Consider the following 27,996-nt stretch of genomic DNA (forward strand, 5'->3'; position numbering starts at 1 on the left):
AAGAAGTATAGGGGGTGTACACTGGCCCCTTGATATTGTAACAGGACTGGTTCTGCAGCTTCTCTCTCTAAAAGAGAGCGAACTTCTTGCTTGAGCAGGGTGAGCTGTTCTTGTGACATTGCGTGTGATCTTGGAAGAACGTTTGGGGGAATGTCTGTAAGTTCCAGGCAGTAACCATATTGGATAATTTGTAGAACCCATTTGTCTGAGGAGATTGTATTCCAGACAGGTAGAAATTGGTAGAGACGTCTCCCGACAGGAGTGGAATGATCGGGGGCAGCAGAAGGAAGTCCCTTCTTGTTGTTTGCGGGGGAAGTGTTGAGTAGCCTCTGCCTCTTCCCTTACCATATTTTCCTCTAAACTCACCTCTAAATTGGTTGTTGCCCTTGTAAGAGGAATATTTCTCTGTGGATATATTCTTGGAGTCACCCCTGTAAAAGGAGCAACGAAAGGATCCCCTATTTGAAGCAATTACCAAAGCCCCCATGGACTTGAAGACCTCAGTATCTTTTTTCATTTTTTCCAGCGAAGTGTCAACGGCTTGGCCAAAGAGGTGTTTCTAGTCAAATAGTTGGTTGAGAATAGAGGATTACACCTCAGGTTTGAATCCTGAAATTCTCAACCAAGCAGGCCTGCGTAGCAGTGCGCTGGTTTTTACTGCGCGGGCTACTGTGTCTGGTGCGCCTAAGGCGCACACGATGGAGGTATCCGTGATTAATTTACCCTCCTAAGTAAGTTCATTAGCCTTTGATTTATGCTCATCAGGCAGAAATTGCATCAGCTTCTGTAACTCATCACATCATAATGAGCCCTGTCATCGCATGCTAACAAAGCTTGAGCATTAGCAATGCACCAATGATTGGCTGCTTGCGACGCTACTCTTTTGCCAGAGTCATCAATTAATTTCAACTCCTTATCAGGAGAAGGGGCCTCACCTTGCGAGTGTTGGAAACCATAAAAGTCTCTAACGGCAGCTGACCCTTGATGTAGGCGTGGTCAATAGGTGCAGGTTCATATTTTTTTCTCCACCCTGGGTGTAATGATTCTTGCCCTTACAGGATCTTTAAAGATCACATCTGTATGTTTAAGCGTGCCTTTAAGCATTGGCAATGTAGGAGTAGCTTTTTGAGAGGAACTTAGGGTATCAAATAAGAAATCCTCTTCTAAAGCATCCTTATGCAGCTCCACACCATGATGATGAGCAGCCCTGTTAAGTAGCTCAATGTATCCTATGTTGTCGTCGGGTGGGGAAGGTCTGGACAGATATAAATCAGGGTCATTATCCATGTTTGCGTCAGTGTCAATCTTCCCGTGAGTCAGTATCCTGAGCCCTATCCTCATCCCCATCCTGTGGGTCAGGTGATAGTGGTGAATTTGAGGAGTAAATTTGGATCAGTGGGCCAAGGAGGGGTAATGTAAGGAGGAGAAGGGTTAGTAACCACATTTTTTATCTTTAGAGGAATGTGGTAATCCTCCTGCAGGTCCATTTTCCTTTTCTCAGGTAATTTGACATGAATATGTCGTGTCTGGATTTATTACCAGTTCTTTCTGTTTCGGATCCGAAGGTGGAACGGAGGACCGAGGCTCTTTTGGTGGAGTATTTTTGTCTTTGGCCTCCGTTTTCGGAGTCAAAGTTTTCGGCTCCGAACCCTTTGGCTCCGAAGATTTACTCTTTGATAGCGGTGGAATTGTTACCACGTCATGCTTCTGTTTCGACGCCGAAGGTTTTGGCTCAGCACCGGCATGGAGCCAACTTGAGCGGAAGGCTTTTCCTTGTGTTTAGGTGCCCGGCCCGAGGGCAGGGCGCCCAAAACTTTTTCTCAGTGCCGACTTTGGCCCAAAGGCAGAGCCAGGACCGGGACCTTTTTGGTCTTGTCTTTCTGTGGCAAGTGGGTTTTTGTACTCACAGTACACTGACCCGGTGTAACTTGCTCCACTTCTTCGGCTCCTTGAGAGTGTAGCTCTTCTCTGTCGGAATCTTCGCCGAAGATGTCTGGTGCGGAGCCGCCCCAATTTTGCATTACGTGACGTCGGGCCCAGCGGTCATGGAACGGCTTCTTCGATCGAAACGATCAGCGCGTGTCACAGTCTTTTTCGCCGTGTTCCAGGGATATGCAGAGGTCGCACACATCGTGCAAGTCTGTGCGAGGAAACTTAGCGCGACACCCAGGACAGAGCTTGAAGGAGTCTGTTCCATCGACTGCTAGTGAGCCCGGCGGGGGTGGGCCCAACGGCCCTCCATGAGTTTTACGATCGAAGGTCTTTGAATCTAAACGATACACGGAGAATGGGAAACACAAACAACAATGCCGTCGAGGGTAGTGGATTACGCATCAAAGGGAACCCGACAAACGGTGCCAAACCAGAGCGCAGCAATTCACATCCAAACTGTATGGCAGAAAAAAAAAATACAACAATGGAGTTGATGCCCATGCGCACTATCACCGAAAGGAGGAGTCACCTACCTCATGACTGGAAAAGACTTCTTTGAAGAAAAACAAAGTGCAAACATCCGTACACTAGATGGCAGGCTATACAGAGCATGTGATCTACAGCTCACATCCCTCAATTTTATTTCTCCTTGGTTTTTCCCTCTTTCTATGTGTGCTGCATTCTAAGCCTCCCAGGATTGTTTTTAGGAGGAAGGTGCACCATTGTGCAAGGGTGCCAGCGCAAGGGAAAAGGACAGGGTTGCGCCATATGCCACAGATACGGCGCATTTCTGTAATTTCACCTTAAAGCAGGGTAGCATAGCACTGTGACTTGCTGCGCTGCGCCAAATCCCCATAAATATACCCCTAGGTCCTATAATCAGATATACAGAGGAAATCCATGAAAACTTCAGCATCATCACCAAGTCAACGGGCATCTTCAAGGCGATGGTGAGCGGAATAGCCATAGGAATGGATAGTAGATGGCTAGAAGAGGAAGCTTCTGGAAGACAAATTATAGGCTAAAAAACCTAGGAGCATACAAAAAAAAAAAACTACCTGGAAGAACAAATTGCAGCTGGCTATGGTAAGGGAACATACATGGATGCACAGAACTAACAGGGTATATATAAACCGCTATAAGGCTTGGGACCAACATTTTTTGGTGGTGTACCAACAGGCAAATCAGACTCGCTAGAGTGGTCCATAGGTAGCAGAAATGAAAGGGGCTCTAATATCCATTCATCTGAACAAGGTTCCAGGGCTGGATGTATTCTCTGAGCCTTCTATGAAATATTCCTATCCTAGTTTGGAGGGGAGGGGGAAGGCGAGCTGCAGAGCTCTACAATGCCTTTACCAAATATGAAGCCTGAGCATCTTCATGTGCAGGAGATGTGTCACTCATACCAAAGCCTGAGAAGCCTGGGGATTATATTACTTCTATAGGTCAAAACTTCTATTAAGCGCGCGCACATTTTCATCACAATTTTAGGGAGTAGACTTACTGGCCTGATAGACCATAATCAAGTGAATTTTATGGAGAAAAAAAACAGCAGTGAAATGTGAGGCAACTTGTGCATTTCTTTAAGAAGGTACAAAAGAGCAACCTCCCAGCAATCCCGGCATCCCCGAATGCAGAGAGGGCCTCTGATCAGGTGAGCTTAGAACATGAGCAACAATAAAAACAAATACAGTTTGTAGGCGAGGAACACAAGCAGTGCTTATTTACAGATGTGTTACTGTCAGTAGCCAACCCTTAGTGCTCACTACTTCCAGTGCTGGAAAGCTCAATGGGTCTGATAAGGTATTGGGCTTGAAATCAGCCATACTAAATGGAGCAGTCCCAGAAGGATAGGTTGCTAATAGACAACAGCATACACCCCTTAGGTGGGAAACTCACTCCATCAGCTTTGTAGGAATGTGGTTCACTAGGAGACTGGAGGACTGGAGAGGAGTCAACTGGCCGAGTCTTCGAAAGCAAAACGATACGAAGACCTAAGGCAATGGCATCCACTGTTCATATCTTGACTGGGGTGCAAATTTTTTTTTTAAATGAATATATTGCCCAAGATCTATATGTATTTAGATCACATCCCTTCCAGTAACTATTCCAGCAACAGATATAAAGGCATGTCTGAGGCACTTAATGGCATTTTTAAGGACAGAGAAACTGGAATGAGTACTGTCGAAGAATTTATTGGCATCCACTCTGTATACAACTGATCTTCTCCAGCACCTACACATTATGTTAGAGTAGGCAGCCAGGGAAGGGCGTTGGCTTGGCGATTCCTTACATCACAATCCAACTCATCATTTGCTTTGAAGGACAATGCTTTCCGTGAAGAGGGAGGGGGGGGGGGGCAACGTGGCACCTTAGTGAATCTTTTCTGCCAGGCGAAATGTCGTCATTCCATGAATGTAAATCAAACTACGACATCCAAGAAATGGGCAGGCTCCAATATTACCAGCTTAAACATTAGGTGCTCCACCCAACCAATATAATAGCTGGCACCTGGGACCTCACCCATTACAAAGAAACTAGTGAAGAGATACGTGGGTTCCAGGGGACTTCTCTCCACTATGTATAAAACATTGCAGGGGGATAACTTCAGTGGGCCTAAAACCCAGGTTGGAAGGAGACCTGCAGAAAGACATATGGGAAGAGGAGTGGGGGTTCCTCTAGTTTGCTATTCCTAGAACATTAAAAACTATTACACACAGGCAAACCGCATACAAGATAATGTTCCAATGGAATATGACCCCAATGCAGCCAAATCAAACTTACCCCACGACACCAGAACTTTATTGGTGGTGTGCAAAAGACCATGAAACTTTAGTTCACACATGTTGGTCAAGCAAGACAATACAGATATTATGGAACAAAGTTCTTTCTCATATCATACGAGTGCTGGCGTTTTAGTTGCAGGCAGACCCGGACAATTGCCATCCTGGACATTTTATAGGGAATCACTTGCCATAAGTGAGCATTGCTCGCCCACATTAGGAGTTGTGAACCAACAAATGGGCATATACTGAAAAGAGGGGAGGTGCCACACATAGGAGTTTGGTTCACCAGGCTGTGGCAATAGAGAAAATGTCAAGCAGCACTGATCAATCCGAATGCAAACTCTCCACGCAGTGGCTTCTACCGATACAATACTTTTACAAACTGGAATATCGATGCTTTTCTCCTACAAGACTGAGAGCACTTCAGTTATTTGACTCAGAGCAGAGTTGGTTGAAGGGACCAAATGACAGCGTTTGGCTGGTTAGAGCAGACCACTAGGGTACATAACCCTTATGAGTAGGGAAAAGATGACACAAGACTAATCAAAGCAATGGACAGATATCAACTGCTTTCTTTCTTCAGTGGTATAGATTGTTAATAACCCTATTTCATACCTATGTTTGGAGGTAGAGGGGTTAGTTTAATTTATTTTTGTCTACCTACCTGGTGCCACGGTATATCTTAATTATGACATGCTATAATTCTACAACCAACGTTGAGAGGAGTTCTAAATTGTATTTTGCTTGGAAAACGAATGAACAGAATTTAGTTTTTGAAAAAATAAGGATCTGAGACCCAAGCAAGGGTCCCAGCTTGATATTTTTCAGATTTGTGTCACCTAACTTCACCAATCTATCAAAATGAGGGAAAGTTCTTGTCACTCAGGGCAAGTCACATGCTCACACTCAACCTTCTAAGGGAAGGTTTTTATGAAACGTCACAACAATGCTCCCTCAGGCTACAAAGTTTCATATTTTAAGCTGGTGTCCACATCCACTGGGTTCTCCTCCATTGAGAGTACGATTCCTGTAGAGTCCTGGCTTCTCCTTGCCTCACGTCCACGACTACTAGCAGTGCCTCTAACAAGCTGGAGTTGAGGACCATAGAGAAAGAAGACCTGAGGCAGACTTGGTTGTTGCTAACTTATGGGTCAAAAGAGCATTAAACTTACACTTTTATAAAGCTGTGTCTGTGGTAACGTGGAATATTTAAGACCTAGATGTTAATACACACCCATAGTTTCCAAAACATGTTGATCTAGACTTTTCCTTATGGCTTTCCTACTTCTGTAAAATGCCTGTTAATGAACAGTGCATTGCATCCCATACTGTATAGTCTGCACTAGATGTACTATCACTAGTATTTGTGCATACTATAGAAATTTAGAAATGTTAGTTTCTTGCAGCCCTTGCACAATATTTAAAATGATACCGCAGTTCTACTGGAAAAGGTGATTAACCCTGAAAGTCGTGTACAGATATTTGAAGCACATCACTATTGCAGGACAGAATCTGCAACAATACCTATTACTTTACTCTAAGGGTGAAGCTTTGCAAGAAGTTTCTGGGAGTGGGGGGTAAGGATTTGTTTTCTTCCAAAAGAAGTCCTAAGTAGTCAAGTAGCTGTTGTAAGGAAAAAAACATTCCGAACTCTGGTTCTCGAGGGTGAACAATAATCAGCTTCTTCTTAGAGCAGAAATACTTCATTTTACAACACAGGTAACTATTAAAGTGTATTGTTCTAAAGGAAGAACATTACAAATAAAATAGAAACATGTATATTGTGAGGAAGAAATTATCAGGTGAAAAGGGAAAAAGTAGTTTATAAATCTGATGTGATAAGATTTAACACGCCCTTCAGTGATTTAATAATGCAAGCCTGTTACCAGGTAATTGGATGTCGGCACACAATTAAAGAATATAGCAATAAGGATAGCGGAAGTGCATTTACGCACGCTATTTTTAATAACTGAATATCTGTTCATACAGAATATGTTGTGTGCTTAGACTTGGCTTCTATCCCAGTTCCAACTCCAACTCTGCTCTACTTAGATGAGTTGGCTTTAGGTCGGATTTTAATCTTTTTCCACAACATGCATCATTGCAAAGCATGTGGCAGTACTCAAACAAGACGGACATCCTTTTAGGTCTCAATTACCTATACACTTTTTTTAATTATCATTTCAAGTTTGGCATTTAAAATCACGGAACTACATTCACTTTAAAGGCTTAACGTGAAGAGAGACCAATGCGCATTGCAAGTGTAAAGAGGGAAGAGTGCAGCAGGCAGCACGATTCTGGCTTTTGTACAATAGTTGTCCTACTGCTGTCATACACAGTCCAGTTTCCCTTCACAAAAGAAGCAGGTGGAAGACGGGTCTCAGGAAGGGCATCTTTGTGTCCATTTTCAGTCTGTTAAGCTCTCGGAGAATGCCATCTTAGATTTCTGTGTCTGCTCTAGTCGGTTTAAAATAAACTGACTGGTGTCGATGAATCGCTCCACACAGTTCACCAAGCATGCCTCCGCTCGGCTGTCTAGTTTTGGTCCTGGTTTTTCCATGCACTTGTCCTATTCAAAGGAAAAGAAAAAAAAAGTCAGAAGTTTATTTCAGGACTTGAGGGTTCATCCATAGTCATTGAATGCATACAGATTAGTAGGAACAAATGCACTGTATAATATTGTATAATCTCTTGTATTGCATTTATACTACCCCTGACCAGGCGTCGAAGCACAAAAGCAGAGGCACCATATGTCTGTACTGAAGCCCTACGAGATATTGGGAACTTCAAGCACTGTTCAGAATCTATTTTCCTACTGAGATAGAAGAAGGATGCTATCCATAAACAGTATAAACATATTAATGGTTGGTGGTATTGAAATTGCCTTATTTAGCCAGTGTGCATGGCGGTAAAGCAACCTAAACTTATCTCTTACGGTCATCCATCACTGATTGCATCCATCAGTCCAAGGCCGGTGGAGCACAACTCACAATCAATGGCCAACTAAATGATATCCTCTACTTTAGTACCGCAACCAGACGATCTGACACTCAGCCCAACTCCTTTGGCCTCTAGCCCCCTCATGTTCCTTCTACTCAAACTTCATGTGTTTGGTTTGATGACAGCCCATCTACCAAAATACATATAAATCAGCTGATTACCACGCACAATTATTGCCTCATCCTGTTCTGAAATCTCAAGCCATTCCTGCCTTTTCATCCCAAAACCATCCGTATTAAGAGAGAGGACTGACTATGCAAACTGCCTCTATATCCAGTCTTTTCTGTCAGCCCCACCAATAAGCTACAAACCATACAAAACAAAAAGGTTCCTATTCAACTTGAAAGCATCTGACTAACAGCAAAAGCACTGACACTGCTACACGAGCTTCCCGTTGACATGTGCATTCAATTCCTTTTAATCTTCTGTAAAATCTCACTATTCTATGAAAACGTATTCTAAGTTGGTATTAATAGGGTTAACCCCCCCCCCCACCCCTGTCCCCAAGAACTTGCTTGATCCGTTGGTACACATACATGGAAACAAGGAGATAAATCAGCATCGACCTTAAAAAATCCATGAATAAAAGGTGGCTAATAAGAGCCATTGCTTGGAAGATCTTACTGTGCCATGTAAAAAATGGGCACTGCTTGAGGAAAATATTTTTATAGCCTTACCTAACACAATCAAATATGCAGCTAGAATGAGGATAAAGGTAGTCTTTTGTGATCAAGTATGGAAGATGTTGGGTCTCGTATGAGTATCCTTATAAGAGAAGACAGTACAATATAAAAAGCTCTTATCTGAATATAAAGGTGGAATAATAGCTGCAAAGGCGTAATTTTTCACAGATAAGCTTCAAACTGCCAGCAATTACCCAAAGGAACTTTTCAGAACACTTAAACTGCTTTCCTGCCCTCCGAACGCATGCACATTGATCCTTACTCAAATCTTTTGTGACAACGTAGCCAACATTTTTAAGGACAGGTGGAAGATATGTATAGAGTTTTTAATGCTGGAGTAAAGAAAAATGCCCCAAGTTCGATAACTGTGGTCTCCAATGATAACATCCCAACTTTGAATAATTTCCCTCCTCTAACAGCTAATGGGGTTGTTCAGAAGATCAAAGTCACCAAGTCTGGGGCCAGACTGAACCTTGTCCCGTTAATATCTTTCATGACATGGCCAATACCTTAGCCCCTCACTCACAACCTTACTTAATAATATCTTGGACTCTGGTGTTTTTTATTCAAATTGGATCGACCCTTCCATTTCTAAAAAAAAAAAAGAAGAAAAAAAAAGACTCGACCCCATTGTAGTGAAAAAAACTATTGTACTATTTCCAGACTTGCAGTTCCAGCATCAATTCCGAGAAACACCTTAATGTGGCTCTCTAACTTTCTGGAGCAGAATGAGATCCTTGATGGATCACAATTCGGTTTCAGGAAGAATCACAGTACAGAATTGGCCCTGGGGGTGGTAGCAGAGGAAATTCGTGGAAAAATGGATGGAGGGAGAAAAGCTGCGGTGGTCCTTATGTTAGTCATTGAGTACTGAAGCAACGGCTCATGGAGATAGGAATTAAGAATACTGCTCTTGATCTCCTGCTTTCAATTCTTAGCAACAGAATGCAATCCGTTTCATTTGGCGATTTAACTTCCAATACGTTTACTTTGTAGTGTAGAGTCCCGCTAGGGTCCTTATTAATCCCCACACTGTTTAACATCTATGTTGCTCTACTAACTGACTGAATTAGATCCTTTGAATTCAATACATTATCACATGCGGATGACACACAACTTGTTGTCTCCATTCGCACCAATATAGTCGAGGCAGGCATGAGATTCAGAAATTGTATGTCAGCCATCATTCATTGATGGACAGTCAATTCCTAACATTGAACTCCGAGAAAACAGAGGAACTCCTTTTTGATGCAGATCAGTCATTTTGGAATCCTTTTTAGTGTCCGGCAACTCTAGGCCAGCTACCCACCCCAGTTTCCACAGTAAAAAAGTTAGGAGTGATTTTCCGATTCAAAACTTTCCTTTAAAGAGCAGACTATTCAGCTGACCTCAACTTGCTTCTATCGTTTGAAAATACTAAAAACTGTGCTACAGAAAATGGTGGTGGTCTCAGTTGTGCTTTCACGATTGGACTACTGCAATGCCATATATTTGGGTATACAACAGGATAAAGATTCAGAGACTGCAGAATGCTGCTGCTCGGCTCTTAAAAAACCTGAACACACACAAATCATTTGCGAAGGTGCTCAAGGAGTTAAACTGGTTGCCGATCAAGAGCAGAGTTGTCTTTAAAGGACATTGTATGGCGCATAAAGCCCATCATGGAATTGGTTCTGCCTATCTGAGCGAAAACACCTATGCTAAGCCCATGGTTGTTCCTAAGATCTGTAAAGCCAACTGGAGAGGCAGAAGCTTTGGGCATATGCTACAGCCACTTTCTGGAACCAAAGGCCATTGCACTTAAGATAGTAGGCAAAGCTGATGATCTGAAGGAAGAAGGAAAAGACTTGGCTTACCGGTCTAATCAACTCCTTTATATGCTCTGGTCTTTGGCATTAGCTGGAAGTGCAGACCTCAGCGCCAAGACACCTTAGGGTATCCATCGCACTTTACAAATTTAAAATCATAACAGTGAATTAGAGCAGTGAAGATCTACTCCACTTTCCGGTAACATGTAATACATACCGGTTTGCCTTAGACAAGTTAAATACCTCTTTGCAGCAAATACTGAAAAGAATAGAGATGCTTCTATTGTTTTTGGAACCTTTTCTGCCTGAAATCATGTAATTGCAATGTGTATGAATATGTCTACCAAAGAACAATCAATTAAGTGAAACACTCCAAAGTTTTTATATAACACATTTCAATTAGCATGCAGGTTCCTCTTGCATAAGTGCTAAAAATCTGAAAATGTTACTTTCATGGATAAATATTTTTGGCTAGCTGTTTTTATGGTTATTGATAATGTAATCCCTGTTGTTAAGCACAACTGTTAAAACGCAATGCTAACAATTGTGCTTGTAGTACATTTTTTATTTGATTATTTTACTACACAACCGGTAGAGATTGTACAAGAATTGGGGAGGCTACTGACTCTGTGGAAAGACACTGGAACAGTGATAGTTCCATTGCATGGGCAGGGGATTTTAATGTTACTAAATGCCACTTCTAGTGGGAATTGCATCTGTGGATTTTCATTCTTACAGCGGGGTGCTAATCATTTTAAACATTCAGTCTATGGCGAGTCTCTAGATTAGTCACTTAACTCAAAATATGATTTTCGCCTTGAACTACTGCCCTCAGGGAGATTTAAGCCACCCCAAGTTCACAGGCAGAGAGGCAAGGGAAGCACTATAGATGTTGTGCTTTTAACAGTTGATCTTGCAGATCAACTTTTGCAGTATGAGGTGTGCCCGCTTCCATTCAGCGATCACAAACCCGTTTCTTTATGTTCTGAGTTCAGTTTTTCTGTAGGGATACCAGCAATTAACAAGATGTCTGCCAAATATTCAGTAAATGAAGGGGTTTGAATTAACTGGATGAATCTTAATCCAGATTTGTTTTTAACAACCTGACTAGTAAGGCTTTTAATTACATCACTGTCTCTCATTGGATATGGCCACAATGAAGATTTTGGAGGATTTTACAAAAATGTGTAAATTAGAGTCCTCTGAACTGTATATAACTAAGCCACCGAGAGAGTGCCTGGCTACCTCTTGGGTTAGTCCCAATTGTACAGCAGTTCTTAAAATATTAAAACAAACTACTACTAAAGTTCCCCGAAATTTAGAGGACATTCAGATAGCCAGGTAAACTTATAGGCTAACCCTAGAAGGCAGGAGATTAGAACCCATCCTTGGGAGACCTTTAAAAAAGCAGCCAATTTGAGAAACAGATTTTTTCTGGGAGGTTGTTAACTGACCCGTTTTGGGGGATAATCCCCCAATGGTATTGAGTCACATTCTTGAATAGGACTGGTTTAATAATTTTTCTACCGTTTTAATCTAGATCAACAGAGTATCGCTCATGATAAAGCTATGAGGCCTGATCCTCTACTAATAAAGGAGGAATGGTTAGCTGATCTTCTAAGTCTTCCCTCTGTTGCTGCAGCCATCCAGACTGCAGCGAGTGATAAGCCTCTAGACCCTGATGGGGTTCCAATAGATCTTTTTAAACACAACACTGACTTTTGGGACCCTCTTTAATAAATGTCTTAGGGCAGCATTGAGGGGCAATTTAATTGCGTCTAGGAGTAAGGATATAATTATTCCAATTTTTAAACAAGCATTGGCATAGCCAATAGGTCTCGCTTTTGGGACCTTCCAAGTATTTAGTTATGCAGCACAATATCCTTGGTGCAACAACATCAACTGTTGCGTGGCTAAACACTTATAAGGTCCCAAAGGCGAGACCTATTGACTACGCCAATGCTTGTTATTTTTTGTTCATGGGGGAAACCGGGCTAGTGCCAGGAGGGAGATGAGGAGTGATTGCCAAGAGGGACAAGGGTGACTGTCACGCTATGGGGGTAAAGGGTGAGTGCCAGAGAGGTGAGGAGTGAGTGCGTAAGAGTCAGGAGGGTCAAGGGTGAGTGCCAGGGAGGGGAAGGGTGAGTGCAGAGAGGGGGGAAATATGAGTGCTACTTCCACTAGTTCCGAAAATCCACAACGATTTCTTGGAAAAACCCGCCTTCAGCACTCAGGGACTTCCCCCTTGCTTGAGTATTGATTTATCCAAGAACTCATGGAGTTTTCAAAGAACTGAGTCTTTGATGACGTTATGTCCAACCTTACGTCAAACCAGGCACCTTCAAGGTATAACTATGCCCACACTTGCCCAAGCAAACACACGGTGGTTTGGAGCAGTTCGACTATCTACTCGCCTGACGCCCTGCTACAGCAAGTGCCGAAGGAAGCCGACCATCCGCGCTGTCTTTTCTCCTGCCAAGAAATCCAGCTCCAGTGTTTCCAAGCTACCATTGTGGGTTGTTGGGAAATCGAATCCTGAGAGAGAGATACCAGACTCCTTCATTCTAAACCAAGGTACGGAGCTGATTAGACCCTTAGAGAATTCTTGTATTAGATTCTTGGCAAAAGAATACTGTAACTAAGCTACACCTAATTTACTTCTTCCCTTGTACTAGACCTACGTTAGGTACACCTGGGTAGGAGTATTTTAGAAGCACCAGTTGAGTACTTTTTAGTCTTTATTTATTAATGTGTGTATTCTATGTATTTTATGGCATAGAAACCATATCATGCTTTTACAGTATTATTTTATAATACTCTTTGTACTGTACGCATTGTACTTTGCAACCAGTATTACGATTGTAGCAGTTAATTTCTCCTGCATGAGACAGAAGACTGTTCAATAAATCCTTTTATTGAAAATGCCTGTCTCTCTTTCTCTGCATGCATGATTGACTGCGTAAAATAACTATCTATTGTTTCTGCGGCGTTGTCATGTTTATGCGGTTGTCAGAAACGAATCCCTTCTTGTTTATTCGAGAACGTTTCTAGTGACCTCTGAGCTAGCTGGCACTCACAATTAAGTCTAGTATATTCAATAGAGACCCAGTAGACCTCAGTCCTACGTCAAATCTATAGGATATATTATTCCAATGCGCAGAGCCTTTTAGAAATATAGGAACAACACTACAAGTTGAGTGTCACAGAGAGTCAATGCTGAGTCCCAGAGAGGGAGAAGGGTGAGTGCCAGGTGCGAGGAGAGACTGCCAGGCCCGAGGTGTGAAGGGTGAGTGCCAGGGAGGTGAGGGGTGAGTGACAGACTGCAAACAGTAGTGAGGTGGGGTCTAGAAAGAGGTGCGGAGATCACCCGGGGGGTGCCAAGCTGGGACGCACCAGTGCCAGGGGTGGATGCAAGAAATTCCGAAAGGCGGGTGCCAGGTCACTCGTAACCTTAGTACAGGAGTGGGGTGCGCAGGAGAGAGTAACATCTTCAAACAAGAAACTATTAAAAATCCTGAAAACTCCCACTTTATGGTCTTGCAACCTTATGTGGAAAATAATTAGCAAATGAATGGGCTTCCGTTGCGGACTTGCAGCTTGTTACAGCAACTTAGTGAGATAAAGTTTGCATTGCAAATAAGCCAAAGCTAACACAATTTGAATTAGTAACGGTAAGATTCACAATGAAGAGACAAATTAAAAAAGCACCCCAGTATTGAACAGAGGATACAGAATAATAAAAATAGGGGCAATATTGGTCTCCTTTTCACATCTGACAAACAAAAAAACAGGGTGTTGTGGAGGACTCTGATTCTAGTGTAATCAGAATTTTTAAAAGTCAATTTTTCATAAAACATTTTTTTTTTAAACAACTCTTTTGGACAGACTAGCGTATAGTGCCATGCGAGTGCCACTGCCCTTCTCCTAAGACACAACCTCTGTGAAACAAACAGATTAGAATAACGGTTTGCGGTTTAAAACTAAGTGGGGCACGAATGCAGTTTAGCATTCTGGTTATTGCTTGAAGGAAGGATAAGAAACCTGGTTACCTTTGTCTGTACCACTGATATCTATGTGGATCAGAGAAAATGGTGGGTGTGTGTGTGTGGGTGTGTGTGTGTGTGTGTGTGTGGCTGTGTGTGTGGCTGTGTGTGTGGTTGTGGGTGTGTGTGGTTGGTTGTGGTTGGTTGTGGGTGGTTGTGGGTGGTTGTGGGTGGTTGTGGGTGGTTGTGGGTGTGTGGGTGGTTGTGGGTGTGTGTGTGTGTGGTTGTGGTTGTGTGTGGTTGTGTGTGTGTAGTTGTCTGTTTATGCATTGGTCGTGAGGAAAACTAGGCAGGGAAGGGGGTTGCTACAGAGGAGGAGGGCTGCGTGGGAGGGTGTAGTGAGGGCAGAGAGCAAGGTTGGAGGAGCATGCTGTAAGGCTTAATGAGTCAAAACAACGAAGGCTTGGGTCCTGTCACTCTCTGGCCTGGACCACTCTAACTTACAAAACACAAGATTGACCAGATAGGTAATTCTACAAATCTTTAAACAACACCTAGCCAACAAATCATAAGTGCGTGCAGTTTGCTTTACATCATTTTTTTTATTTTTTATATACATGTTATTTATGATAGTATTTCATCATGTCCTGAAAGCGACACAGGTGTAACACTTTTTTCAACATCAATACATACAAATCATGAAATCAAAAAAACAATACAAACAATGAACAGTAGACATCTATACAAGACATGAACACCATAAAAAGTAAAATGCCTCCTAACATTTTAGAGGGCACCAGTCCTTGTGCAATACATATACAGGAATAAACAAGCGGACAAAAAATAGTTCCAACTAGTCCTGCTTGTTTGCCAGGCTGAAGACTACTCAATATAAGGGGTCGATTCACCAGGGGAAGTACATCCTATTAATCATTCCCTGAAGCGCCCCACTACTATTCTTGCTTCAGCCCAGGGTCAACGCGTTTCGAACCCCGAAGTTATTTTAGGGTTCTCCACAGGACGTGGACTGGAAGTGGCCTTTACTGTGAAAAATAAAAAACAATTCTATCTCCACGTTAAACACCTAGTTGTACCTGTGAGTATTTGTTGCTCCAAAGAACCTATGAAGTGTTCATGAGAAGGCATGGGGACTCTGTGGATAAATGAACACATAATAGGGAGGGATCAATACGCATACTACTGGGGAAGCATCGCTCAATGTATCACTAATGAACCAAAGATACATATGTTCCTACCTCACACTGTAGGTTACGTCATTCTGTGTTCCCAAATCAAGTAAACAGATCGATGCGCTAAAATAAATTTAAGATCTAATGAAAAAACGGAGTTGGTATTACTTCATTGTTTTTGTTTTAAAAGATTCAATGCTTTGTTGTTACAAAGGAAATCTGAAGGAAGTGCGGCGATCCGACTAGTTGTCCTACCTCAAGTTCTTTTGTGTGAATCCAAGAGTTGACTGGAAGCTGCAGAGACACTCCCCTGCGCAGCCTTGTTTGTGCTTCACTCGCGACCAGTGCTGCGGGGAGAGAGAAACCCTGTGTATCATATTTTAACTGTTTTACGTCAAGAGTTGAAAGCAGCCGCCACCACTGCCACAACCGCTACGAATACCGCGGTGCGCAAGCGTTTTGGACATAGCGATCTCAGTTGTCTCCGTCTGTTCGTCTCCTTACTGCGTCCCCCATCGCGCATTTGTTTGTCATATGTGTGAATTTCTGAGCCCATTTAAAGAGACAGCTTCTTCCAAAGGCTGGAGTGGAATTTGAACGCCAGAGGGTAATGGATCTTGTAGTTTGGAAGGCAGAATACGATGTGGAGCAGTGTTTGAATGGAAAACCGAATGCAGCAGTCATGACCTGAGTCCCCATATCTTTTTGTGTTAACAGGTGTAAATAATTCATAAATCCAAAAACCTGGCAGCTACATTCTGGAGTATGTGCAGTATCAGAGGGGTCCCCCTGATACAGCCTGGTAGATGTGGCAGGACTAGGGCGTTAGTGGCCGCAACCCTGTGAGGGAATCCTAGATTATTAAACGATTATTGGCGACTGAGGTAGATCCAGGTTACTTCCTGGGCCAAACCTTTTTGGTGGACGAATAAGAGGCTGTAGTCTTAAAGTGAAGCAGCGAGAGAGATAAATGCGGGCACTTGGGTCTAGGCAAAGGTGGGAGCATGGGTCTAGGCAATGGGTGATCCTTGCATAAGTGATCTCTTGGAGCTAAAGCCTTGACCAAAGAGTTCATGGTGCAGTTCAAGGTCCTTTGATCTAGCTCGGCCTGGAGTCTGGTGGCTTCACCCTCAGGTTCAGCCACTGCACACTGGGTGCATCATGCGGGCTTTGCTCTTTCCTGCACCCATAGTGACAGGCCAGGCTCCACTGGGCACAGCCAAACACTATGGCTAGCCCATGACTAAAAAGCTGCAGCCTGATGCAGCTCATGGGTGCTGAGCGCTTAACCCTGAGTATTCGGCCTACTGACTCAGATATATATTTGCGTCAATATAAAATCACAAAATGGAAAGGAACGTCTTGTAGTAATACTAATATCAGCAATTTATTATTGTATTTCTTCAACAAACAGTGAGCAGGCCAAGTTCCAAAAGAATATTCCAATTTTTATTCCAAAATTATTGCAGATGAATCATACATTTCATTGGCTGAAAAGACTTCATGAAATGTAATATATGATTCATCTGCAACAATTTTGGAATAAAAATTAGAATATTCTTTTGGAACTTGGCCTGCTGACTGTTGAAGAAATACAATAATAAATTGCGGATACTGGTATTACTACAAGACATTCCTTTCCATTTGCGATTTTATATTGAGGATTGTGGCCAGTAGCTGTGGGCTACGGAGAGTTGAGCGTCTTCTTTGGAAATTTTTTCAAGAAAAGTAACGAACAGTGACTATTGTGCACCCTTTTCTTTGTCCTCACCGCCTTGCTTTTGGTACAGTATATTTGCGTCACTCTAAATTTGAGACCTAATGGTAAAATATATAACTTCTCGTAGAAATCTGTGGATTCCACACTCAAACGCTAGTTGGGAGGGAAGATGGTTTTCCAATGAGGCATCCCCTCTTCCCCCTTCTGGAAAGGGGACGGTCGACCTTCCCACTACAATTGTTTTTGCCATAGGGTCTGCAGCCCTGTCTGCGAACTGTACGAAATGAGATGGCTCCAGCTCTTCAACCCTGAAAGTCTGTTCAATTCTAAACACACGTAAGAGAAATCCTCAGTTTCCTCTCTGGTAAGGGTATATTTTCCATTTAAACTCAGTGAAAAATTGCTGAACAGGTTCACTGCAGATCTGGAAAAGCTCATTGAAGTAGCTGGTTTCTGCACATACCAAGTTTAGTGCCATTATTTCCTGTAGTACTTTGCTTTAGCTCATTGTCAACTGCCTATAGAAGCTAAAATTGAGAATTAATATTTAAGTACCTTTCCCCAAGCGCCCTGCTAATTACTTTTTAACCCGTACTGTACCCCACCCCCTCACAACGTGCAAACAAAATTAAAACAAGCATTTGCAATGCAATAGGTCTCGCATTTGTGAGAGTTTAAGCTAAATGACAATGCCTTTCATTTATGTTTTAAAAACCAACACGTAAATATACAGCATTGCCATTTACAATGCCAATAGCTCAAACTCTCACAACTGCAAGACCTATTGCATTGCAAATGTTTGTCTCACCTTCTCAGTAACTTTTCCCCCCCAGTTTAGGGACGAAAGAGCAGGCTCTCAATTTAAACGTATTTAGGGAAGTATGTCCAGACCAGGAGAGGTGCCCTACACATGGCATTTATGGACCTCTCCTGTGCCTTTCACATAATTGATCGGGAGAGAGTGTGGGTTTTAATGGAACAGGCGGGCGTGACTTTTTCCTTGCTGGACCTGACTAAGTGTATGCATGGAGACACAACCATTAAAGGCCGTTATACACGTCAGTGGATAATACAAAACCTATAAGGGTGAATAGAGGAGAAACTGGATGCATCGTGGATCCATTTTTGTTTTATTCTTTATTAATTCCATTTATACTTTTTTATGGTCTTGTCCGACTCCATCTTGGTCCATGGAGGTCGCTATCTTCCTTAACTTAGACAACTAACATCACCATATTCCCTGATTTATTTAGAATCATTGTCATGTCTGCCTTTGGATGCAGATGTTGCTGGACTTAATCTTTCAAAGAATTGTAATAGCGTCATGTTCTTTAATTAACGACATAGGTACACCATCTAATGCGACATTCGTCTGGGTCAAATGTCTACCCTGGACCATGTCAACATTAAATAAGAAAACATACAGACATAACTAAAATAATGTAGTCTGAGTTTACGTCCTTTTGTCTAATATGGTTATAAGGAAAAGGCTGGGACGCATACCTTGATGCACATAATCTATGTCAGACATTCCTAAACTTATGTCAGGAATTTTAATCGCTGATAAGATTTAGTATAAAAGGACAGCCAATTGACCACTTGTCGGGAGAAGTCCTTCGGCCAGATTATTGCCTGAAATGGTCTCACATGCTGCCAACAGACTTTAAATGTGTGTAAACTACGAATAACTAAATAAGGTTTCTGACTGTTACTACGGTGCCCCGGATCCCTTTACGGGATTGTTAGTAACCCAAAAGCAATACTTCTATGTCAATTACACAGCGAACAGGAATCTGTGGGGCTACATTAACCTGTTTTTCGCATTCATCATGGTGCATTGAACCAAGTTCACCTGTGTCACCTGTGGGTGGGAAAAACACCCCTTGTAGAGTTACGCCAAAGTCTTAACTAAGGCAACAATGCATTGTTCAGGAGTTAATAGGTACCAATGAGGCAAAACTTGCTCAGGTGGTATTAATTAGTGTCAAACTAATACTGCAAGAGAATGTCACATTTGTGGCATATTTTATCAAGGCTGCCACATTATTTTAATATCCTTTTACGCAAAATGCCTGTGGCCCAAATGACTTCTTTCTAATTTTCAGTGTTGGTTTCTTTCTAGCTTTTGATGGTCTTTGTGCTTTCCTAACTTCCGAATATCAGTGCTCATACTTTTCAAAGAAAATACTGTTATTTCAAAGTTTAAAAAATCGCTTCGCTAATTTTTTCCAGTATTTATTTGAACCCTCATAAAAACCTGAAATAAATGTTGTGCACTTGGTGCAGTTGATAGAAGAGACTGGCCTGCCTTTAATCAAGAGGGTATGCCTATTCATAGGACTCAAGACTCTCACTCACCGAAACAAAAAACTGTCTAGCTGGGCTTAATTGACAGAAGCTTTTTGGAGATCTTTTACCAGAGGGAGCTTCTGAAAATAAATGTTAGAATTACTTGTAAGTTAACTGGAATAAACGTATTAAGGTTGCCAGAAGCAAGATTAAAATTAAAGCGGTCGGAGGCAAGATGGTGCCCGCGGGTTTAAAAGGCGTGTGAGCAGCTCCCCGATAGCTCACCTATCCCGCTGGTTCAACGGCAGTGACTGCATAGTGCGGCAGTGGGTTGTTGGTGATTTCTACCTGGCTTGATTGACTGTTTGTCGTCGCCGAGGACTACGGTAAATTTTGTTGAGAGCGCGGAACATACTGGAGGCAAGTGTCAGTAAGCAGCATCTGTACGTTGTCTCACCTGCGCTGGATTAGCTGCTGGTGGCGTTCACACTACGGAGCTCGCTGTAGTGCTTGAACACAAACACCGAAAGGAGGGGGCTCCATGTGGCCAGCGGAGATGCGGATGTCGATCGCTGGCTGCTCCTTGTCCTTTTTTTCAACAGTTTTACCGGCGATGGACTAAGCGATACAAACTGGGAAGTCGGGACTATTGATCAAGACTCCGGTGAGTGTGGTAGGGGCAGGCAACTCAGGAACTGTTGGGATTACACCTCTCACGGCAGGGTTCTTAAGACTTTGCAAGAGTTGGAAAGAGCTGGAGCAGGGGGTCATTCTCGCAGTTGAAAATTAAATACTCTGCGATCAGCAGGCTTTGCATGCTAGCACAATAGTACGTTGGCAGCCCGATGCAGGGTAATAACGCCCATTATTTGTAGCTGTGGGGAAAGGAGCAACCAGCAATGCCACCAAAAGCGGCTCGTGAGGGTAAGACAAGAGGCAGTGGAGAAGCGTCAGTTGAAACTCAAGCGGCGCTAGCAGGAAAAGTCTCAAAAGGGCTGCTCGGAGAAGAGCACCAGGAGGCTACTCTACAAGGCAAGGGCCTTACCAAAGGGACTCCCAAGATTTCACAGATTTTCCAAGTGGCCGTTGGTAAGAAACTGTTAGTATCGTTGTCAGTTCCTCCAAAGACGACCCCTATTTCTGAAGTTCTTAGTGGTGGAGATGAGCTCGTTGCCGGGACCCCTGGAGAGAGTCCTTCGGTATTGGAAGACACTGAACAAGTTCATATTAAGGCTGTCGAAATTAATGAACCCTCTTCAATAGAAGGAGATGGCACTATAAGTGACGAAAGGAACGAAGCCACCAGCAGCAAGGAAAGTGAGTTTTATTCTTCGTCAGAGCACTCAGAAGAGTCGGATAATGATCATGATCTCCAGCTGCAAGGAAACGGGTCTTCAGGCAGCTCCCCTATAAGTATGGGTAATGTCCGTGAGAATGTCTTTGAGAAACTCCCTGGGGGACTGTACCTACAGAAACTCTCACTGTACGGAAGAAGATTAAGGAAGGGGGGCTGGGACCGAAACGGTAGAGGTGCCTGAACTGGAGCTTTCTGCAGGAGAGCAGACACTTGAGGGATTCGATCTTTCTAACCATGCTGCTGGGGGTTTGGTGGAGGAAATACAAGGTCAAATATCACTGGAAGGGATTTACAGATGTATTTCTGACCACAGAATGGAAACACGGGCAGAGAACTCTAAAACGCACACCGCTTGTAGGAAGCTGCAGAATACTGCGAGACGTTTGGCTAAAGCGTGCAATGATTTCACTGAGAGAAAGGCTGAGGCAGAGACCCATATTTCATCGTTAGAAGACCAGATGATGGCACAAAGATTTTGTAGCAGATATCAAGGCTAATAAAGATGATGTACACAACAAAATTGTGGATATAGAAAACCGACTGAGTCGTAACAACCTGAGCATTTTAGGGGTGCCGGAAAGACTAGAGGGGCATGGTGTCCGGAAATTTGTAATTGAAATGTTTGAGGAAGCGCTCCCTGAACTTAAAGAATGGAAATGGACACAGGAAATAAAATGAGCGCATAAATTTCCTTTTCGGCAACGGATAGCTAACAATGGACAACCGGCGCAGCAACCAAGGGCGATTTTGATTTCTCTAAACAACTTTCTGGCCCGACAGGCAATATATGACTTAGCACGACCCAATAAGAAAAGATCTGGGAAGGGGACACAATTCTTTGTTAGACCCGACTACTGCCACTTCACAGTGGAAAAAAGATGGCAGGTGTGCCAGCTGATAAACCCATTTCAAGCAAAAGGCACACAAGTGTTCCTATTACAGCCAGCTACTTTAAAAGTTGTTAATAAGGGTCAGACATGTTTTTTCACCTCTGAGGTTATAGCTAAAGAATATCTACAATCTTTACGATGATGATGACCAGGAATGATGTTTAGAAAATACCAGCTTAAAATCATTGATGTGTTAAATATTGGATGGAATATTGCAAAGCGTGAATGTGTAGCCGCATATACAAGGATAATGCGGGATGGGTGAGCACTAGGTGGGCTTTTCACCGAGCATCACAAGGGCGATTGGTTCTAAGGCCTCAATAAGGGGGGGATGGTCATGGGAGGTGGGTTTTTTTTTTGGGTAGGTGGTGGGGTGGTGTATGGGGTTGCTTGGGGGGTATGGGTGGGTGTCAGGTAAAGGGGGGAAATTCTGTTCATAGAATGTGTTGTAGGTATGATGCGATATGTATATAGACATATGATGGCTGCGAGATATAAGCATAATAATGGCAGATAAGGGTAGCAATAGGAGGTTGCGTATATGTTTATTTAATGTTCGTGGTCTAAATAATGCTCTTAAGAGGAACGGTGTCGCTGCTGATCTGAGGCTAATAAACCCTGATATTCTGTGTTTACAAGAGACACGTTCCCTGGTCTAATCAAAAGATATTATCCGAGCTGGGGTTTACGTTATTCACAACTTCTAGACAGTCTATTATGAACAGGGGGTGGCGATCTTAGCGCGACGTGGAATATCTGGCACGGGCAGGGAGAAGGTTGATAATTTAGGGAGGTGGGCCATCACGGAGTGTATTATAGGGGGCGCTAAGATAGTTCTTTGTACAGTATATGACTCAAATTTGGACGTGGACAAGACTTTGGAATTTTTTTATGTTGAGTTGGCGTTGTGGGGAACCCCGCTGATATTGTGTGGGGACTTTAACATACATAGGGATGGGCAGATGTGGGATTCTCAGCATGTAAAGTATACTGGACGTAAACCAAAAGTATACAGGGCCTTACAACAGCTTTTGCAGAATCATGGGTTAGTAGATGGATGGGCTGTTGTGAATCATGGGGATCCATGGTATACGTTTTACTCATGCCCACACAATAAATTTGTTTGGCTAGATAATGTTTTTTTGTCTCAGCTATTTACTGTTGGTGCAAAGATGCAGGTATGGCCACGTATTAAGTCGGATCATGGATTCCATGGTATTAAATCTTACTAGTTTTAGTCTTGCAAGGGAACATAGGTTTTTCACCTTCAATAAGAAGCTTTTAGGTGATGGGGACTACATCTGCCATATTCAAACTTGGGTTAAATCATTTCTTGAGAGCAATAAAGGCTCGGCTGCTCAACCAATGGTTTGGGACGCATTGAAAGCTGGGCTAAGAGGAGAAACACTTAGCTATGGCTGTGTTAAGCAGAGACAACAGAAGGAGCTAATGTTGGATTTACTCGAGGAGTTAAAGATAGCAGAGCGGGAACTTATTCAAGTGGTCAGAATTAATGACGATACTAAAGAATCACAAACTAGGATTGCATGTTGCAAGGCCAGGATTAATGGGATATGGTGTCAGGAAATAGTGGCTCAATTTAAAACGTATAAAGAACAAAGGTATGAATATGGTGAGGCGACCGGTCGATGTTTAGCTCAAAGATTGCGTGGTAGGCAAGCAGCCCAGAGAATCGAAATTGTGGAAGATGGTAAAGGGGGCGTAGTTGAAACTATGGAAGGAATATTGGAGGTGTTTCACGCTTATTATAAAGAACTATATACACAAGACCTAGTGGAGCAGGCCAATATAGAGCAGTTTTTGCCAGGTTTAGATCTAACTGGGCTCAGACAAGAAGAACGCGATGAGCTGGAAGCCCCAATTACCATGTTAGAGTCGGCGGGGAAAGCGGCAGGGCCAGATAAACTCCCATTGGAGATATATCATAAAAGAAGATATAAGATATGTTGGCTACATTTTTAGAGGGATGATGCCAATATTGTGGTCTTTAAAAAAAAAAAAAAGATAAACCTGCGAGGCTCCCGGAGTCGTATAGACCTATATCATTAATAAACGCAGATGGTAAGTTGTATTTGAAAATTCTTGCAACTAGGTTGGCTCAAGTTATTTCCCCATTGGTCTCCAGGTATCAACACAGTTTTTTACCCGGCAGGAGCACGGTTAATCATCTACACGGGGTGATTGCAATGATAGACTATGCTAATGTACAGCAAAAGCATATTGGAATAATTTATTCTAGATGCTGAAAAAGCGTTCGACCGTGTATCTTGGTTGTTTCTCTGGGCCATTATGCGGAAGATGGGGTTTGGACCACGTTATATAACATCTTTACAAACTATGTATAAAGGACTGTGTGCTAAAATATTCACAATGGGCAAAGAGTCATCCCTTGTATATATAACCAGGGGAACACGTCAGGGTTGCCCTTGTTCGCCCTTGCTTTTTGGAAAGGGTTGAGTGCCTCCACCTGTCAGGGAGGTGCAATGTGCTCAAAATGTGTATACTTCCTAAGGCAATGTATTAATTTAGGACTGTTCCGCTCGAGTTAACACGTTCCCAATTGTTACAGCTGCAATCCCTTGCTGATCAGTTTATTTGGGATCAGAAGAAGGCTCGCCGGGCTTCAAAGTATATGACGCTACAATTAGAGCGTGGGGGGTGGGCTGTGCCGAATTTTACATTTTAGTATTTAGTTTGCCTCTTACAGAACATGCAGAATCTGGTGACTGGAGCAGAAGTGCAATTATTTGAAGCGCCCAATATATACCAAATGTTGATGGGGACTCAGGCCAGTGAGGCCTTGTGTAAGTTTTTTTAACCCAGTTATTTTAAGAGAACGCGATTTTAAGTGTTCAGTACAGCATACAAAGCTTGGAAGATAATACGTAAATTAGTATTAATAAACTGTATAAATTACTACACACCTTTAAACTCTATAGAATTATTCCCCGCTGTTTTCTGGGATGCAAGGATGGGTAGTTGGAGGGTTAAGGGGATTCGACATTTTGGGGATATTTATAGTGGTGGGATAATTGCCTCTTTTTCAGGCTTAGTAGAACAGTATAAGTTGCCTAAAAATGACCTTTTTAAATTCTTACAAATCCGTGACTACCTAGGTAAACACTGTAGGTACACAGCCATAGTACCTAATGCTTTAATAGAGGCAGTGAAAAAAAAGCTGAAGATTGGGGCATTATATGGCATATTGGAGACTCAACGGTACGATACAGAGAGACACGATGTGATATGGAGCAAAAGATTTGGGACCACAGGTATAAATGTGCAACAATCAATTGACATGGCAGCCAAAGTTATGTTTACAGCAAACTTATGCACCCAACATTATAAAACTTTGTTCAACTGATATCACACCCCTGTCAAAATGATAAAGTAATGGGGGGGGGGGGGGGGGGCTGGGGGGGGGGGGGGGCACCACGACGGGAAATGCTTTAGGTGTCAGATGGAGAAAGCTGATACTTTTCATATATTTTTTGACTGCACAGTGTTAATTCAGTTTAGAGTTGGTATATCCGAATTTTTAACTCAGATCACAGGGGTTAATGTGTGTATCTCTCTAGAGAGATAATGCTAACAGGAGTGGATGAGGGCATTCAGTCTGCTCAGGTTTGCTATTGATTCAGGTATCTCATATTTATGGCTGTTGCAGTTGCTTGATTGTGTGTTGCCTCTACGTGGCCTCAGCCTGAAGCACCATAGTTTGAAATGAGGTGTGCGAAGTTCTAGAATGTATTTAATTTGGAATATAGTTTGTATCGTATCAAATCACTGAGGAAAAAAAACGGGGGGCACAAATTTGGGGGACTATATTGCAACACATGGAGATATTGCTGTGAATGGTAAGAACTTCCTATGTTTCTTATGCTTTTAGTTTCTATTTTCAAAGTGTAAATCATGTCAGCATCAATGATTTAAATAATTGATGTGCAAGTATTACATGCTATGAACTGAACAATAAAGATTTTTTTTTTTTAAAAAGATTAAAATTAAAGCAATGGTAAAGGATGATTGAGTATAACAATTGTTCTCTCATCCTCTTGTCAGCCATTAGGTAGAAGCACCATACAGAATTTGGGGCTTTCATCAAGACCTATAATCCATAATACAAATGCCCCTCCCCTGCTACTATTCGAACTACACACAGGTGTGTGTGGTGTGAAGTGTGTAACCTGCACAGTGTTTACATTCCTGAAAGGGGTATTGTATAATACTGATATTTATATTGAACTTTCATACACCATGCAAGGCTGCAGCACTTTCTGTTTGGTCCAACTGCATTATTCTTATAGTGCTTTAGAGTATTGGTGAATCTGTGATGAGCTTCAGTGTATGTCGAGTTCCAGGGCACACTGGGTGCATGGTTGCACAGTGCACCTTAAGATAATGCTCATAAGCATTGGGACTAGCAGTTTTACACCAGAAGCTGCTGAACATGAAGGTACTTGCCAACTTAAAGGTTTCACACGTAGAACCAAATGTGCATTAATTTCACAATTTGCATTACTATTAAACATTCTGTTACTACCGGTGTCTTCATAGACGTGGTGCAATTTTGGGCTTCGGTTCTGTGCTGTCATAAACAAAATGTTACGCAGATATACTGGGAGTAACATCAGGGAGTAACATCAGACAATTCACCACCCACAGCGTTCTACAGCTGTTCCCTCTCATTCATTGATGCTTAGGTAGAGGTCAAAGAGTGTAAACTAAAGTACTGTCATTAGTTTCTGATACGGACAGTGCCTTAAGTGTCCTTGAGGCGAGGGGTAACCAGGAATAACAAATTACAAGGCAGTTGTGGCGGCAACTACCACTAGTTACCTCAGATTTAAGTCCATGTGATAAGCATTATTATTGTCTCGGTGTCTTTTTAAAACGCACAACTGGGCGCATATTGTTGTGAAAAATGACTTCCCGTGTCAAGCAGTGTCCCACAACAGTGGCAGGACACCCCGCTGGAAATGTTGACTAAGGCTCGAAAGATGGCTCACCCCATGGGTAGCCACCGAAAATGTGGTTATGTGCACTCGTGGTAAGGGTCTCCTTGCTTGGGATAATGACAGAGAGGTAAGGGCTAGTGATGTCTATCAACCTGGCTAGAATGCCGATTGCGTACTTTTAAATCTAACACAACGTTGGCATTTTAGAGGTTATTGTACTTCCCTCTAATTATCCATCGAGTGTTCGTAAATGTTGGCATGTTGATTGTAGTGAGACAATAGCAGGAAATGGGAGAGCATGAGCAGTCGTGAAAATAAGTATTCATTTTCCCAGTATAAGCATTAATTTACCCAGCAAAGCTCGGTCATCTGATGCACCAGAAGCTGAAAACGCTGCTTTTGCGTCTCCACCTCGATAAAGCGCTGTAGCTGTGGGTCCGCAGTGGCGCCACCCAGGGTGGAATCCATCCTCCGTGCCCAGCTCACACTGGTCGTTCCTGCCCTGTGCCTGACCTTCGCTCTCCTACCGGAACCGGAAAGTGCACCAAGCCCCCCACTTTCCCTCTATCACCCGTGGTTCATTGACCGAACGAGGCTCTTCCATGCATTGAGTTCAATCTCGCTTTAGAGAGCACCATGAACATGGAGGAAGGACAAACCAAAATTCGGTAATTCAAAGAAATGAAACCCAAACATGCGGCCATCTTGACAAAGAACATGTATCGTTTCTTGTATAAGGACCAGCTACCCTACTTTGGAAACTCAACACAACCTATCTTTTCGTACCCCAAAAACACTTTAAAATTATTACGACAGATAGTTACATTATCGAAATAAAAAAATACATCTTAATTTATAGAAGGTGGTTCACAAAGATAATGTTCACAGTAAGCACGTACCAAAGTTACAGATAAATAGACCTGAGACTTCTGTATGGCATACATTCCAACATTTCAGGAGAGCAAAAAGGGAGATTTAAAAAAAAAAATCGGGAGAATGGAACTTTGAATCGGGTTAACGGCATGTATGGACTTTGGAAGTGGCTGCTGGAGGATCGGACATTTGAAACGTAAATGCACGTTTTTTTCAAAGCTTTCAGAAGCATGGAGCATAATGTGCAAGTGTTGTGCACTGGCCTGGCAGAGAGAGGGTGATGCAAGGGTTGGGCACTGGCCTGCAGCGACGGCTCGTGGAGGGAGTTACGGTGGGGCAGGAGGGTGGGGAGGGGGAGGGGCAGGGTGGAGGTTGCTAAAAACCGGCATATGGATAATTGCAGGTAAGTAAACAATTTAATTAATAAAACGAATTTCGTAGTGCGCCTTGCATCGCAAAATGCAATGCAGTGCGAGCTACGAAATTCGTTTTAATAATTAAATTGT

The 27,996-nt window shown here is 42.7% G+C and overlaps 1 protein-coding gene across 1 annotated transcript; it reads right to left on the bottom strand.

Annotated features, from left to right (window-relative positions):
* Window positions 1-6,858: 6,858 nt before the first annotated feature.
* TIMM8A (translocase of inner mitochondrial membrane 8A) lies at window positions 6,859-27,197 on the bottom strand. Its single transcript, XM_086964640.1, has 2 exons — window positions 26,969-27,197; window positions 6,859-7,287 (listed from the first exon to the last, which is right to left on the bottom strand). The coding sequence occupies exons 1-2, from the start codon at window positions 27,083-27,085 to the stop codon at window positions 7,126-7,128; spliced, it is 279 nt and encodes a 92-aa protein (XP_086820766.1). The 5' UTR covers window positions 27,086-27,197; the 3' UTR covers window positions 6,859-7,125.
* Window positions 27,198-27,996: the final 799 nt, after the last annotated feature.

This window comes from Lissotriton vulgaris, chromosome 4_1 (genome assembly GCF_964263255.1).
Source record: "Lissotriton vulgaris chromosome 4_1, aLisVul1.2, whole genome shotgun sequence".
NCBI lineage: Eukaryota > Metazoa > Chordata > Amphibia > Caudata > Salamandridae > Lissotriton > Lissotriton vulgaris.